Source organism: Triturus cristatus, chromosome 10, assembly GCF_964204655.1.
Source record: "Triturus cristatus chromosome 10, aTriCri1.1, whole genome shotgun sequence".
NCBI classification, from domain to species: Eukaryota; Metazoa; Chordata; class Amphibia; order Caudata; family Salamandridae; genus Triturus; species Triturus cristatus.
Window position 1 is genome coordinate 1,203,214,456 of NC_140593.1, and position 14,697 is coordinate 1,203,229,152.

Genomic DNA, 14,697 nt, shown 5'->3' on the forward strand with positions numbered 1-14,697 from the left:
GTGGTGGATGTGGTGGTGGAAGTGGTGGACGTGGTGGTGGTGGACCTGGTGGTGGTGGTTGTGGATGTGGTGGTGGACGTGGTGGTGGTGGATGTGGTGGTAGTGATGGATGTGCTGGTGGTGGATGTGGTGGTGGTGGACATGGTGGTGGTGGTGGACGTGGTGTGGGTGGTGAATGTGGTGGTGGTGGTGGTGGATGTGGTGGTGGTGGTGGATGTGGTGTTGGTGGTGGACGTGATGGTGGTGGATGTGGTGGTGGTGGACGTGGTGGTGGTGGACGTGGTGGTGGTGGACATGGTGGTGGTGTACATGGTGGTGGTGGACGTGGTGGACATGGATGTGGTGGACATGGTGGACATGGATGTGGTGGACATGGTGGTGGTGGACGTGGTGGTGGATGCAGTGGTGGACATAGTGGTGGTGGACATGCTGGTGGTGGTGGACATTCTGGTGGTGGTGAACATGGTGGTGGACGTGATGGTGGTGGACGTGATGGTGGTGGACGTGGTGGTGGACATGGTGGTGCACATGGTGGTGGAGGTGGTGGTGGACGTGGTGGTGGTGGACGTGGTGGTGGTGGACGTGGTGGTGGACATGGTGGTGGTGGACTTGGTAGACATGGTGGTGGTGGACGTGGTGGTGGACGTGGTGGTGGTGGACGTGGTGGTGGTGGACGTGGTGGTGGTGGACATGGTGGTGGTGAACGTGGTGGTGGTGGTGGACGTGGTGGACATGGTGGTGGACATGGTGATGGACGTGGTGGTGGACAGGGTGGTGGACGTGGTGGTGGTGTACGTGGTGGTGGACATGGTGGTGGACGTGGTGGTGGTGGACATGGTGGTGGTGGACATGGTGATGGATGTGGTGGTGGTGGACATGGTGGTGGACATGGTGGTGGACGTGGTGGTGGATGTGGTGGTGGACGTGGTGGTGGATGTGGTGGTGGACATGGTGGTGGACGTGGTGGTGGTGGACATGGTGGTGGTGGACGTGGTGGACATGGTGGTGGTGGACGTGGTGGTGGTGGACATGGTGGTGGAGGACGTGGTGGTGGTGGAGGACGTGATGGTGGTGGAGGACGTGGTGGTGGTGGACATGGTGGAGGTGGTGGACGTGGTGGTGGATGTCGTGGTGGTGGCCGTGGTGGACATGGTGGTGGTGGACATGGTTATGGATGTGGTGGTGGTGGACATGGTGGTGGACGTGGTGGTGGATGTGGTGGTGGACATGGTGGTGGACGTGGTGGTGGTGGACATGGTGGTGGTGGACGTGGTGGACATGGTGGTGGTGGACGTGGTGGTGGTGGACATGGTGGTGGAGGACGTGGTGGTGGTGGAGGACGTGATGGTGGTGGAGGACGTGGTGGTGGTGGACATGGTGGAGGTGGTGGACGTGGTGGTGGATGTCGTGGTGGTGGCCGTGGTGGACATGGTGGTGGTGGACGTGGTGGTGATGGACGTGGTGGTGGTGGTAGTGGATGCGGTGGTGGTGGACGTGGTGGTGGTGGACATGGTGGTGGAGGACATGCTGGTGGTGGAGGACATGCTGGTGGTGGTGGACGTGGTGGTGGTGGTGGGTTGCACATACAGCTCTGCATCAGGTGCATTAACCCACTGCATTAAAAACAGACCTGCAGGTCACACTCTGCAGCAGATGAGAGATTTAGGACTATGGGCACGTTTCCTAAACACACGCGGGGGTTATTTAATTCCCAAGTGCAGAAACAGAAGCAGGGTTACCTCTTTTTAACGAAAAACATAGTTTGTATTGATTTTTCTTCTCTTGTGCAGCGCATGTCTGTAACTCAGTGAGTTAAGCGCCTTCTGCTGCGACCCACGTGTGATCTGCTGGGCGCTGTTCGAATCCCAGCGATGGACATTTAAACCTCTGCATGTACCAAGGTTTATATAAAAAAAACTGTGCGCCATCTTGGAATGTGTGATAATAATTGCGGCTCGCGAGGTGCCTCTCTCTCTCTTTCTTTAATATTTCTGGCCACAACAGCCCTGTTTTAATGTTACCCTTTGTGCCGCATGCATAAGCGACCCTCTAGCATGCTGCAAGAGATGGGCGTAATCCCCTACCCAGGCACAAGCATTCATCTGGCAGGGGCACTAAAGTGTGCATGGCAGGAGGGGACGCAGGTGGCATTACACGATCACCTTCATGTACATATCATGGTTTATGGTTTTAAGGCTCTATTTCCGTATCTCTTATTAACAGGGCCTGTTTTCTCCTCATGGTGGCGCACTTTTAATGTATTGTGCAGCGTATTAAATGTTTAGGTATGTATTATTCTTGATAGCTTCCAATTTGTAAACCTCTCAAAATATAATTCTATGGACAGACACTAGGAAAAACAGAGCAAATGTGTCCTCCATGGGTGCTTCCTGCTATATGGACTGTGCACAAATTAAGAAGCACAGCCCTAGTATGTACAAACCACTGGAAGACTGAAGCAAGCTTCGAGTTGCTAGGCAACCTGTAAATTCTGAATTTGTACAGCACAGCAGAATTATCTTTTCTTGTTTTTTGTTTCTTCATTTTGGGTACTATATGTATAAATGAGTGTCATAAGTGTTATATTATGCACACTGCAGGTACCTGTACCCGGAGTGCAGATTACTGTGCATGTGTAGTAGCCGGGCTTTCATGCCACCTATGGTCTGCCTGTGGAATGTTCCATGGATGATGCCTTACAGAGTGTCGGGAGTCAGAGATGCCAGTTGAGAAGGGCGGAGCAGCGTGCTGGCTGCTCCTGGTGGGGCTGAACTACTGGAATTGTAACTACTTCAAAAAATACTCCTGAAACACGACAATCTGTCTGGACCAAGTTACTACCATTTTATAGCGACGAGTTGAAGCAAAGAATCTGCGTGTGCTACCTCTAAAGGCCTTCAATTTAAAATGTGGGGTATCTGGGCACCTCCTGCCACGCTGAAGCAACTTACTCTGTACCTACAGCTGCACATTCTCACCTAAATGGCACCCTCAGCCCCACCAGTGACCTTGCCATCGGTCGCCCACTACGTCACCGTGCCAGTTCCAGTTGTTGCTGCTTCTGCTGTCCTTGCGCTCCTATCCCTGACAACTACGACGTGGAGGGAGAGGTTCAACAATTCAACGTGATCTAACTGTGCCAGTTCCTGCTCTCTTGGAAGAGGTATCCTTCTCTTGCTACGTTGTTTTACTACATTAGGACTGTGACTCCCATAACTGGAATTTACAAGAGGATGGACAACGTAATATTTTACGTGGTGTGTTTTATGGGTTTGGTCTCATCAGTTCGGTGCACAGTGTGCACCCCTTCAACACATGTTTAGTACAGTATTACCTACACACAGTGTGTATTTCTTTTGTCTGAATAACAACTGGTGTTTCCCTCAAGTTATCGGGTATTGTTTGCGTTTTCCAGTTTGGAATGCAACGTCATATTTTTATTATATTGAAATTCCTATTTTAACGGGAAGGTTGATTGATTGTATTTTCAATTTCTCTCACATTTTCCTTTTATAGGTCGTTTTCCTCCTGATATCCTTTATTGGTGTCATCTGTGGATTCTGATTTTTATTCTTGTGTTAGTTTTTCACTGTTTTTCTTTTACCGTTATGCGTTTTGTTGTCTGTTTATGGGTTTCTTTTCTTCTTCTTTTGTTAGTGTCTGGCCGTTGTTCCGTGGTTATGGTGTTGTACTATGACTTGTCTCCTTTTATGCCTGCCTGGCCAGCAAGTATCTCTTGAGGTAGTCATTGGTGCGGTCTCTTTTTGTTTCTGTTATGTTAGGAGGGAGGATGGCTTGTCTACCTGTTTTCTCTCCTTATTGCTCTCTTTTCTCTATGGTTTGTGACGTTTCTGATTTCCTCTTTGTTGTTTCTAATTTCCTCTTTGTTGTTTCTGATTTCCTCTTTGTTGTTTCTGATTTCCTCTTTGTCTTCTCACTATCTTGGTTTTTCCTTCTGTTTTCTATCTTTATTGTTTTTCCATATAGAAGGAAATGGGATATGTAGTATCCTGGCTTTCATGCCCCCTCATGCTCAGCCAGTGGAATGTTCCATGGATGATGCGTTGCAGAATGTTGGGAGTCAGAAGTGTCCATTGAGAAGGGCTGAGCAGCGTGCTGGCTGCTGCTGGTGGAGTTTTGTACTGGACTTAACTGCATGACCTGTAACTATCTACAAATAAACCTCTGAAGATCCTCAAAACGTCTGGACCCAGTTACTACAGCATGTTTAAAAAATCAGAATGAATAATGTTTTATAAGTGTTGTATTCCGTTTTAGTTTTTGTGCTTGTAAAGTGCTACAGGAGAAGACATTGGAAAATGTTCAAATTAGATATTGATCTAACATGCGTCATCCCCACAAACAGTGCACAAAGTGTTACCAACCTTAGCTGACAAAATTGGTTCCCTTTGACAGAAAAAGGGGTTTCCACAAATGTAGGCAAAGTACAACTAGTAGGCATGCACCATTTCAAATGTGAGGCATTAAACAAACGTGACACATCAAGGGATATGTTGCGTGCAAATTCTGAGTAGGGTGAACTCACTGGGCAGCTCATGCAATAAATTATATGAAAGCCTTATTGTAGGTATTTTATTGTTTTTAAAGGATAGAGCCATAATAACGCAAAACAATTGACTAGATTATTCAGTAGTTTTAGTTAATGTTTTTGTCTTTCTCACTCCACCATACTGTAGTGTACTCTATGGTAGCTTTTGCACAGCGCCACCTACCCTTGGCGAGGCTCCAGTGCACTTCTGGGTGGGCGCATAAGAACCCACTCCATTCATTGTGCTTGGTTGGTGTGGTGCGGGTTTCTCATGTGCCCTATGTTGGAAGACTTTTGGTGTTGTGTTTGAAGCTTACACGTGTGTTCCACATATGTCGCGTCACACTTGCAGCTCTTAAGCATGGAGTGAATTGAAGCGGTGCAAGAGACACAGCTGCATTTTGCCTCTACTTAACCTTTCTGGGTGTGAGGCTTCTCCATTTGTTGGGTGAGGCAGGAATGGTTAAGAGTGTGCATGGGTTATGTAGGAAGCAGTTTTTTATCATATGCAGGCCTAGGAGCAGAGCTCCAAATGTATTGTGGCAGGTTTTTGGCTATGCCAAGGTGTGTAGTAACGTGTAGAGACTTAAGCGATATATAGTAATGGTTGCGTATAGCGACACAAGTCGTCTGCTGATCCGCTTCACCCGCAGATAGACGACGTGCACGTCTCACCAGCCTGTCCGTTTCTATTCCAGGACATCCGGACCCAGGTGGCCGCCTTCCGTCAGGAGAAGGACCTCACCACAGAGGTTGGTGGGAACAAAGAGAATATCAAGAAGAACCGCTACAAGGACATCCTGCCATGTAAGTCAGAGGTGCTCCTACTGATTGACTATGCGCCCTCCCCCGCCTTGTAGGGTGTGTCTCCATGAACCCATGATCCCCATTTTTGGGCCAGTTTTCTTTCTGTTGTCCTCATCACTTCTTGCCTTGGTTCTTCATTCTCCTAAATATACGTTTTTAGAAGTCCAAGGGAGGGAACACTTCACATATAGAAGCACTTGAATTTGGGCTTTAATGTCCCTATTACATTCTAATGTACAAGAACCCAGGGACCTGCTCCCCAAAATAAGGTTCCTGAAGCCTGATTGTAGAAAAAAATGAAAGAGATGTCAATTGCACGAGGCCCAACACCATGCAACATGGTCCATCTATGATGATACATGGCTATCCAATTTACATTTTCAATTTTTATTTGCATTAGGCCTTTGCATGCAAATAAATTAATGAGAAGGACACACGGCGAGGATAGAAATGATCAGAGTAGAAGCACGCTCCCGTTTAGTCCATAGATCAATGCCAGCCTTATTGTTGTTGTCATCAATACATCCTTCCAAGCATTTGTACAAAATGGCCGCCAGAGTACAGATTAGTGCTTTGGGAGGGGCACAGATATTACACACAATAAAATGAAAGTTGTTATGCATTAAATGAAAAAACACTACTGTCCCCTCATCATGCATGACATAAACACACTTTACACGTAAGCTGAAAACAAAGGCCACACACTTCCAACAACTAACCCTACATTGAGCAGCGTGCTATCCATGCAGGCTTCAGCAACCTACATGTGGGTGGTAAGTACTACTCAGATCTTACACTAAAATGGAATACATTTCAGTACAATACAGTGGACCATGAACTGGTAAGGGACTCATTTTCCCTTAAATTCTGACCTTTTGACGTTTGTCTGGTTTGATCTGTTCTCATGTGGGACGACGAAAGCCTTCTTCTGGGCTTCCAAGAGACTGGACCTTCAAGGGTCTGCACGGGGTTGTAACATCCTGGGTGAAGCTCATTGAGCTTTAGTCCGAATGTTAACAAATCACCTTGGGTCCTTTTGGCCTTTTCCCCTTTTAGGATAAGAGCAGACCATAGAAGACATGGAGGGGGCTTCACTGAAGTCTCCACGGTGTCTCGAACCCTGCGAGCCACGTGTCTCAACCCCTTGAGTCAACATAGATAGAGGGTTTTTAAGATGCGCTTTTCCACTGTATTTGCTAAGTACACCCTAAGTGGGCCTAGAACAAATTTATTGCATGATTGCAGAGTGGTCAGTCTTTGGTTTAGGGCGATCTCCACTGCCCACAGTGATGCAATCCGGAGAGCTGCTGGGGCGCCAATCTTCTACATTGACCTTGTGAATGTTTTTAATATCTTGGGGCCTCATTATACACTGACTGACCCTGAAGTGGGGTCATGCCGCTATTTAATTCTTGAGCTCATCTCTAGGTTTAAGTGTGAGGGTTTTAGTACATTTATTCTCCGTTATCCGAGTTAAACAAGACTTCACAACAGTGGGGGTGTGGACACTAGTGCATTGTGGTGTCAAGGACTGTGCTCCTACCTTTCTTTGATCCTTCTTGGGAGTTTTGCTCTTGTCCTCTCTCTGTATGGACTTGAGGGACAGGCACATGGGTAGCGCCAGTTTTGGGAACTTGGACAATTAACATTTTAGGTGATCTGGAGACCCCGAGTGGACAGATTTACCAGATAATCCCAATATAACGTAGTGACAATCTATAACCCACCAGAGCTAACTGAGATGAGCGCTATGACATTCAGTGTGATGCAGAACTTTACAAACATTATGAGTGAGTGAGTGAAATTGGCGTTCACCTTCTGGTCACAGATCCCTCCTCTGCCAACCCTCTACATCGTGCCCTCTTTGTTCCCACCTCACGCGAGCTCTTCCTCTCTCTTCGCAGATGATCAGACGCGGGTTCCCCTCAATCTTCTCGTGGAGGATGGGCAGAATGACTACATCAACGCCAGCTTCATTCAGGTAATGCACCTCTTCGCCTCTTTATGCACCATACTCATGGCCTGCTATGGCCAGAGCTGGTCTCAGCCGCATGGAAATCTCCCATTCCGAGTTGTGAGCTGATGTTTTCTAATGGGGGGGTGGGGGTTGGGCAGTCGGTCCTTACAAACTGTAAGTACTGGGGGTACAGGATTTAGACTGCCAGGAATTGGCTGGTTGTGTTCTTCGGAAGTGGAGATGTTGGCCATCAGGTCCTCCATAAGCAAACAAGATCTTCGATCAATTCTACAAATGGGGGGAGATTGGTTTATATTGGTTTGCCAGGGCTCAGCATTACTGGAGGTGCCCCCGGACACTGAGAATCGACCAGTAGATTCTTCAGAAGTGTAAGGGTTTGAATCTGTCCTCCAAATGTGGCCGAGGTAGCTGGTTGGTGCCACTGCATCAAGATTGAGAAAGCGGATCAGTCTGCTCAACAAATGTTGTTCAGTCGACTAATCCCCCCAAAATAGATGGGTTGGCCCATTGGCCATCCAAATGTATGAGCATTTTCAACTCTGTACTGCCAGAAGGGGGAGAACCTGTGAAGTGATATTTAAACTGGGGGTGTTAAATGGGATTCTGTCAAGTGTAGGGGTGTCACCCAATGTGTCCATTCCCCTAGCGTCCTCCTTCAGGCATTAACACCATCAGTCAGCGGATCCCTAGAAGCCAAATAATTTCAGAAGAGATCACTAGTTATCATTGTTCTTCTAGAAGTGAGTATGAAGTGTAATTTTAGAACAAGATTTCCACTTGACCTTCTAAAGGTGTAGGAATAAATTAGCGCATTTATAAGTCACCCATTACCTTTCGCAAGGATTATTGGTTCTGGTCATTCGAAAGCATCTAGAAAAAGTAGGTCTTTATTGCTGCTTTAAATCTAGAAAAGGACGAGATTGCCCTAAATTGGTGGGGGTGAGAGGAGTTCCAGAGGATTGGGCCGGCCATGGAAAAGACTCTCTTGTGTTTGGTTGATAGGACAGTGCTGTCCTTCTGCTAATCTCCTGTGATTTGTCCCACTTTAGGGATTGGACAACAAGCAGTGCTACATCGCCACCCAGGGCCCACTCAGCCACACGGTGGTGGACTTCTGGAGAATGATATGGGAGTACCACGTGAAGGTGAGTGAAGCGAGCGAGCAGGGCTGCGTCTCCACGTGACATGGGTCTAGAAAACCAGCATTGCTGCTTCACCAACCAGGCCCTGCCTGGCCATGGGGTGGTAGGCTTTTGAAAGATGATCTGGAAGTGCCACAGGAAAGTGAGTGCAGCGAGGGAGCAGGGCTGTGTCCCCCTAGGACATGGGTCTAGAAAACAAGCGGTGCTACATCATGACCTAGGGTCCACTCGGCCACACGGTGGTGGACGTCTGGAGGATGATCTGGTAGTACCATGGGAAGGTGAGTGAAGTGAGGGAGCAGGGCTGCGTCTCCATGTGGCATGGGTCTAGAAAACAAGTGGTGCTACTTCACCAACCAGGGCCTGCCTGTCCATGGGATGGGAGACTTTTGTAAAATGATCTGGAAGTGCCACATGAAAGTGAGTGCAGCGAGGGAGCAGGGCTGTGTCTCTGTGGGACATGGGTCTAGAAAACAAGCGGTGCTACATCATGACCTAGGGTCCATTCAGCCACACGGTGGTGGACTTCTGGAGGTTAATCTGGGGGTACCACGGGAAGGTGAATGCAGCAAGCGAGCAGGGCTGCGTCTTCTTGATGCATGGGTCTAGAACACAAGCGATGCTACATCATGACCCAGGGTCCACTCAGCCACACGGTGGTGGACGTCTGGAAGAGGATATGGGGGTACCACATGAAGGTGAGTGCAGCGAGGGAGCAGGGCTGCGTCTTCCTGATGCATGGCTCTAGACAACAAGCAGTGCTACATCACCAACCAGGGCTTGCCTGGCCATGGGGTGGTAGACTTTTGGCAGATGATCTGAGAGTGCGACATGAAGGTGAGTGCAGCGAGGGAGCAGGGCTGCGTCTCCGTGGGACATGGGTCTAGAAAACAAGCAGTGCTACATCATGACCTAGGGTCCACTCAGCCACACGGTGGTGGACGTCTGGAGGAGGATCTGGGGGTACCAGGTGAAGGTGAGTGCAGCTAAAGCATGGTGTAGACAACAAGCGGTGCTGCATCATGACCTCGGGTCCGCTCAGCCACATGGAGGTGGACTTCGAAAGGATGATCCGGGACCACCACATGAAGATGAGGGATGCGTCTTCCTAGGACGTGGATCTGGAGAACAATTAGTGCTACATCACCAACCAGGGCCCACCAAGCCATGGGGATGGTGGACTTCTAGAGGATTATCTGGGAGTACCACATGAAAGTCAGTGCAACGAGCGAGTAGCACATCTTCATAGGACACCATATAGGAGGCACAGATGAAGACATGATGAAATAACAACCACACCTGTAGTGTCTGCCGTACTGTGTAACTGTGTAAATAGGATGGCAAGTCTAGAGCGCCACATTTGTCGTGGAGCCCTGCACGGCTGTCAGAATACCAGGGAGGGAAGACACTCTACCTTAGCTTAGAGATTACAACCTTCAGACTCTCCCCACCTAGAGGAGAGTCCGGGGCTAAAGCTTGTAACGTGCTGATGTCAGGTGTGTGCAGCCCCTCTCACTCACACTCAACATCAATTCCAGTGGTTGTGGAAATAACATCACTTATTCCTTCACCCCAATTGATATGAATGAATGAATGATGCATGGATGAGCTATTTCGTAAGTGTACTACTACTGTTTAGGGCAATAATACTCAAAGTACGGCCCGGGGACCGCATGCGGCCCGTCTGACCTTCACATGCATCCCAAAACACAACGTAGGAGAGACGAGGGAAAGAAAGGGGGCGAGGCTATCTCTGACTCCCTCAGAAAACTTTTAATCACACATGACAGAGAAGCAAATCCTAAAGAATAAGGCAAAATACTAGCCCTAGTAGGTGGGAAAATCTATAGAGATTTTAATACTGCCCTCACACACCCGAGAGTGTCATGCTTCATCATAGGGCCGCATCATACACCCAGGTGCAGACCAACACCTTGGGTGGAGCGCAAATTTTTTAAGAGAAAGAAATGATATATGATGAAGTCGAGTGGTGAGGGTACAGTGTAAAAGACAAATAGACAGAATCAACACAGCAATGAGGTTCTGACAGTACTGAAACGAATAGTCTCCTAAAGGAAGGGACCAAAGAAAAGTGCAGAGGAAAGCAAAGTATAAAACTGTCTCGAGGTTAACCCTCAATTTTATTCCTGTTAACCTCGGGCAGGGTTAAAATAAATGATATGGGGTATCAAGGGCAGGTAACGACCCCGTAATCCCCACTGCTAAAACCAACATGTTTCTGCCAGTATTCTCTGTGCCCAACCGGGTCACTCTGGCATTCGTCAGGGTATAGGTCCCTTGTTGTCTGGTCTCACCCACTATTTGGGTATGTATTACCTTGATACTCGGGGTATTGCCCCGGCGTTCCTCTATAATGAGATTTCCAAGAGGTTTTATACATAAGAGTTTACAGTTACAATTCTGAACCCGGAACGGCGGGGGAAGGTGCTCTTATTGTCACACTTACTCCAAAGAGACACTCTCTCTTGTGGCCCCACAACCGTCCTCCGACGATGATCATGCATCATGCATCACCTGATCAACAGCAGCACTGGGCTGCTGTTCACATAACTCGGCACTAACATTCAAAAGATGTTGAATAAACAGGCAAGCCTATATTTAAAGGTTAATTGTAGGTAAAGAAACTAGGTTGTCCTGCAAACTTAACTAGGAACACCTTAATTGTCAAAGCCATCTTGTAGTAAAAGAGTAAAAATATGATACGGTCTCTCAAAATTCAAAGAATGTGTATTTCATTAATGTGTAAAACCATTTCACCTTAGTACATCAGATTATATCAGTGCATTGAGAAGTATTTTTTAAAGTGATAGTATTCAAATATGAATTTAGAAGCATTTATTCTTCCCCACACACTGACAACACTGCCATTAGTGAACTAAGGGGTAAGTCAGTTGTTATGTGCACTCTTAGGTTGGCCTGGGTTCCTATTATACATGAACAACATTATACTTTATTAAAACCAAACACAGGAGAAGGTTCTGTACAACACACATCCTGATGTCATACATTTCGAGCTCCTCTTATATGTGATAATCAAGGAAACGGAGGAAAAGCAAAATTATTGACTAGGATCACACAATTTGGTACAGTGAGGATGCTGAGATTATTCCCATATTTTCTGGTTTCACATTGTGCAAATCATCCACTAAATGTATATGCTTTGCTTCCCCTATACCCACCTTGCTACCTCCCCTCCTCCAAACCACCAGCCTGCTGGCATCAATGCGGCCCTCAGTCACATCACAAACCAAACTTTGTGGCCCCTGGGAAAATGTTTGTGAGTACCCATGGTTTAGGATGTCCTGGCGCTGATGCCACTGGGATGACACACTTTCCCACCTTCATCCCCGAAAAGCCTCGTATTTGCTGCTGAAAGGCTGAGGGAAGCTCAAGGTGGGCAAATATCAGGGAAATAAACTGAGCTCTTAGAACCCTGCTTACTTCCGGTTCCTGGCTCTGTCTACATATCCGCTGAGCTCAGGGAGCGCAGAGGCAGTGATCCCCCTAATCCACCTACACATCCCCCCACATTCCTGCTGAAAACCACCACAAACCGCCACTCTCTACGCGCCCCATGTTGGCTCTACTCCCGCTGTAGAGGAGAATTCTTTATCAAGATGTCGTTTCTGAGTCTGTCCTTGCAGAAAGGATACCAGAAATCAACTTTTATTAACCGAGCCAGTCAGTACCTTGGTATTGAGTTATATTGCTGCGTCTTCACTTTGCTTGATTTTTCACAACATCATGACAAACCTGTGTGAATAAATAACCACTGTTCCAAACAACCAGTTGGAGAGAGCCACGAATTGTGTTAAAAGAGCTTCCAATCCAGGGAGTCCAAAAAGACATGGAATCCTCCAGTGAAAGGAATGGGGCTGTGAGGTGAGGCGGCGTCTTTGCTGTGAGGTGGCGCGATGTCTGCTGTGAGGTGACGCGGTGTCTTCGCTGTGAGGTGATGCAGTGTCTTCGCTGTGAGATGACGTGGTGTCTTCGCTTTGAGGTGGTGCAGTGTTTTTGCTGTGAGGTAACGCGTGTCTTCGCTATGATTTGATGCGGTGTCTTTGCTGTGAGGTGACACGGTGTCTTTGCTGTGAGGTGACGCAGTGTCTTCGCTATGAGGTGGTGCTGTGTCTATGCTGTGGGGTTACGCAGTGTCTTTGCTGTGAGGTGGCGCGGTATCTTTGCTGTGAGGTGGTGCGGTGTCTTTGCTGTGAGGTGGCTCGGTATCGTTGCTGTGAGGTGACGCGATATCGTTGCTGTGAGGTGACGCGGTATCGTTGCTATGAGGTGACGCGGTATCGTTGCTGTGAGGTGACGCGGTGTTTTTGCTGTGCTGTGACGCGGTGTCTTGGTGGTGCGGTGTCTTTGCTGTGAGGTGACACGCTGTCTTTTCTGTGAGGTAACGCGGTGTCTTTGCTGTGAGGTGACGCGGTATTGTTGCTGTGAGGTGACACAGTGTCTTTGCTGTGAGGTGGCACAGTGTCTTTGGTGTGAGGTGGAGCGGTGTCTCTGCTGTGAGGTGACATGGTGTCTTTGCTGTGCGGTGACGCATTGTCTTTGCTGTGTCGTGACGCGAAGTCTTTGCAGTGCGGTGATGCGTTGCCTTTGCTGTGAGGTGACGCGGTATAGTTGCTGTGAGGTGATGCAGTGTCTTTGGTGTGAGGTGGCGCGATGTCTTTGCTGTGAGGTGACACGCTGTCTTTTCTGTGAGGTAACGCGGTGTCTTTGCGGTGCGGTGGTGCGGTGTCTTTGCTGTGACGTGGCGCGGTGTCTTTGCTGTGAGGTGACACGCTGTCTTTTCTGTGAGGTAACGCGGTGTCTTTGCTGTGAGGTGACGCGGTATTGTTGCTGTGAGGTGACACAGTGTCTTTGCTGTGAGGTGGCACAGTGTCTTTGGTGTGAGGTGGAGCGGTGTCTTTGCTGTGAGGTGACATGGTGTCTTTGCTGTGCGGTGACGCATTGTCTTTGCTGTGTCGTGACGCGAAGTCTTTGCAGTGCGGTGATGCGTTGCCTTTGCTGTGAGGTGACGCGGTATAGTTGCTGTGAGGTGATGCAGTGTCTTTGGTGTGAGGTGGCGCGATGTCTTTGCTGTGAGGTAACGTGGTGTCTGCTGTGCGGTGATGCGGTGTCTTTAGTGTGAGATGACGCAGAATTTTTGCGATCACTCTGCTCGGAAGGATCTCAGGGTGTACTCAGGACAAATGAATTAATATGGACGCCCTTCATTTTAAAATGGAATCCAAGGACCGCACATTACAAGAGTGGATTATTTCATATGTTCCTATATATAATGTGGTGCCATTATGTAACACATTGCGCAATGAGTAGACCATTATCAACCAGGGTTCTGATTGGTAATCCCAATTCTAAGGCAATGAATGAGTACATGTTAGGTATGTGTATAGCATGAGTTGATCTCCAATAGCTATTCATGGGGCTTGTAATTTGTTTTAAATGGGATTCAAAAGTTATCACTGTAAAGACATTTTGGATGAAATGTATTGGTATAAGAAGTAAAAAGTTTTTTTTTAAAGAGGATTTAGAAAAAGTGAAAAGAGTGAAGGTGACTGGGTTCATGAATATGTAGCGAGTTGACAGTGGCTCCCCGCTGATGGGTATATATGTTTCCTTGCAGCATATCTGTTTATCTTGTTACTGATTTAGTGGGTGGTAGCCTAGTGCAGAGCTGTTCAGATCTGTAACCAATAATATAATCAGACTGTGTTTATATTGTATCAAATAACTGCCCTTACCAGGCTCCTGTCAGGCAGCCAGGTTTTGGGGCAGTATCCACCCTAGCACGTCCAACCATCCACCCCAAGCTCCCATAAAGTTGCAAAGCAGAGTTTCTGTAGTGCATGGCCGACCCCTCGCCCTGGGACCCCGGATAGAAGACTCCCAGAAGCCCTTGTGTTCACTGTCACAGTGACCACCGAGTACGCCAAGAGGTAAGACTTCACAGACCCCTCTGTCTCGGGCAGTATGAGGGTCACCCTGGGGTGAGGGGCGGGCTCAGTCCATGGAGTTGACTCTGCCACTCACAGTTTGCTAGTTACATGTGTTTCCTGTCTGAGTTTATCAGCTGTCTCACTATGGACATAAACTGCTGTTAATTACCCGCCCCACAGCTATTGGCCCTAGCAATAGGCGAGGACACTCAACGAAAGGGCATTTAAATTCTCTTGATACTTAGGAGCACT

At 48.1% G+C, this 14,697-nt stretch overlaps 1 protein-coding gene across 2 annotated transcripts in view; it reads left to right on the forward strand.

The window, feature by feature from the left end:
• The window catches only part of PTPN18 (protein tyrosine phosphatase non-receptor type 18), a 328,066-nt gene that overhangs the window by 128,939 nt on the left and 184,430 nt on the right, over window positions 1-14,697 (forward strand). For both annotated transcript variants that reach the window (XM_085629675.1, XM_085629674.1), the window contains exons 2-4: window positions 5,248-5,356; window positions 7,261-7,337; window positions 8,384-8,479. In XM_085629675.1, coding sequence (XP_085485801.1) covers window positions 5,248-5,356; window positions 7,261-7,337; window positions 8,384-8,479 — 282 coding nt within the window. The remainder of the gene's footprint in view (window positions 1-5,247; window positions 5,357-7,260; window positions 7,338-8,383; window positions 8,480-14,697) is intronic.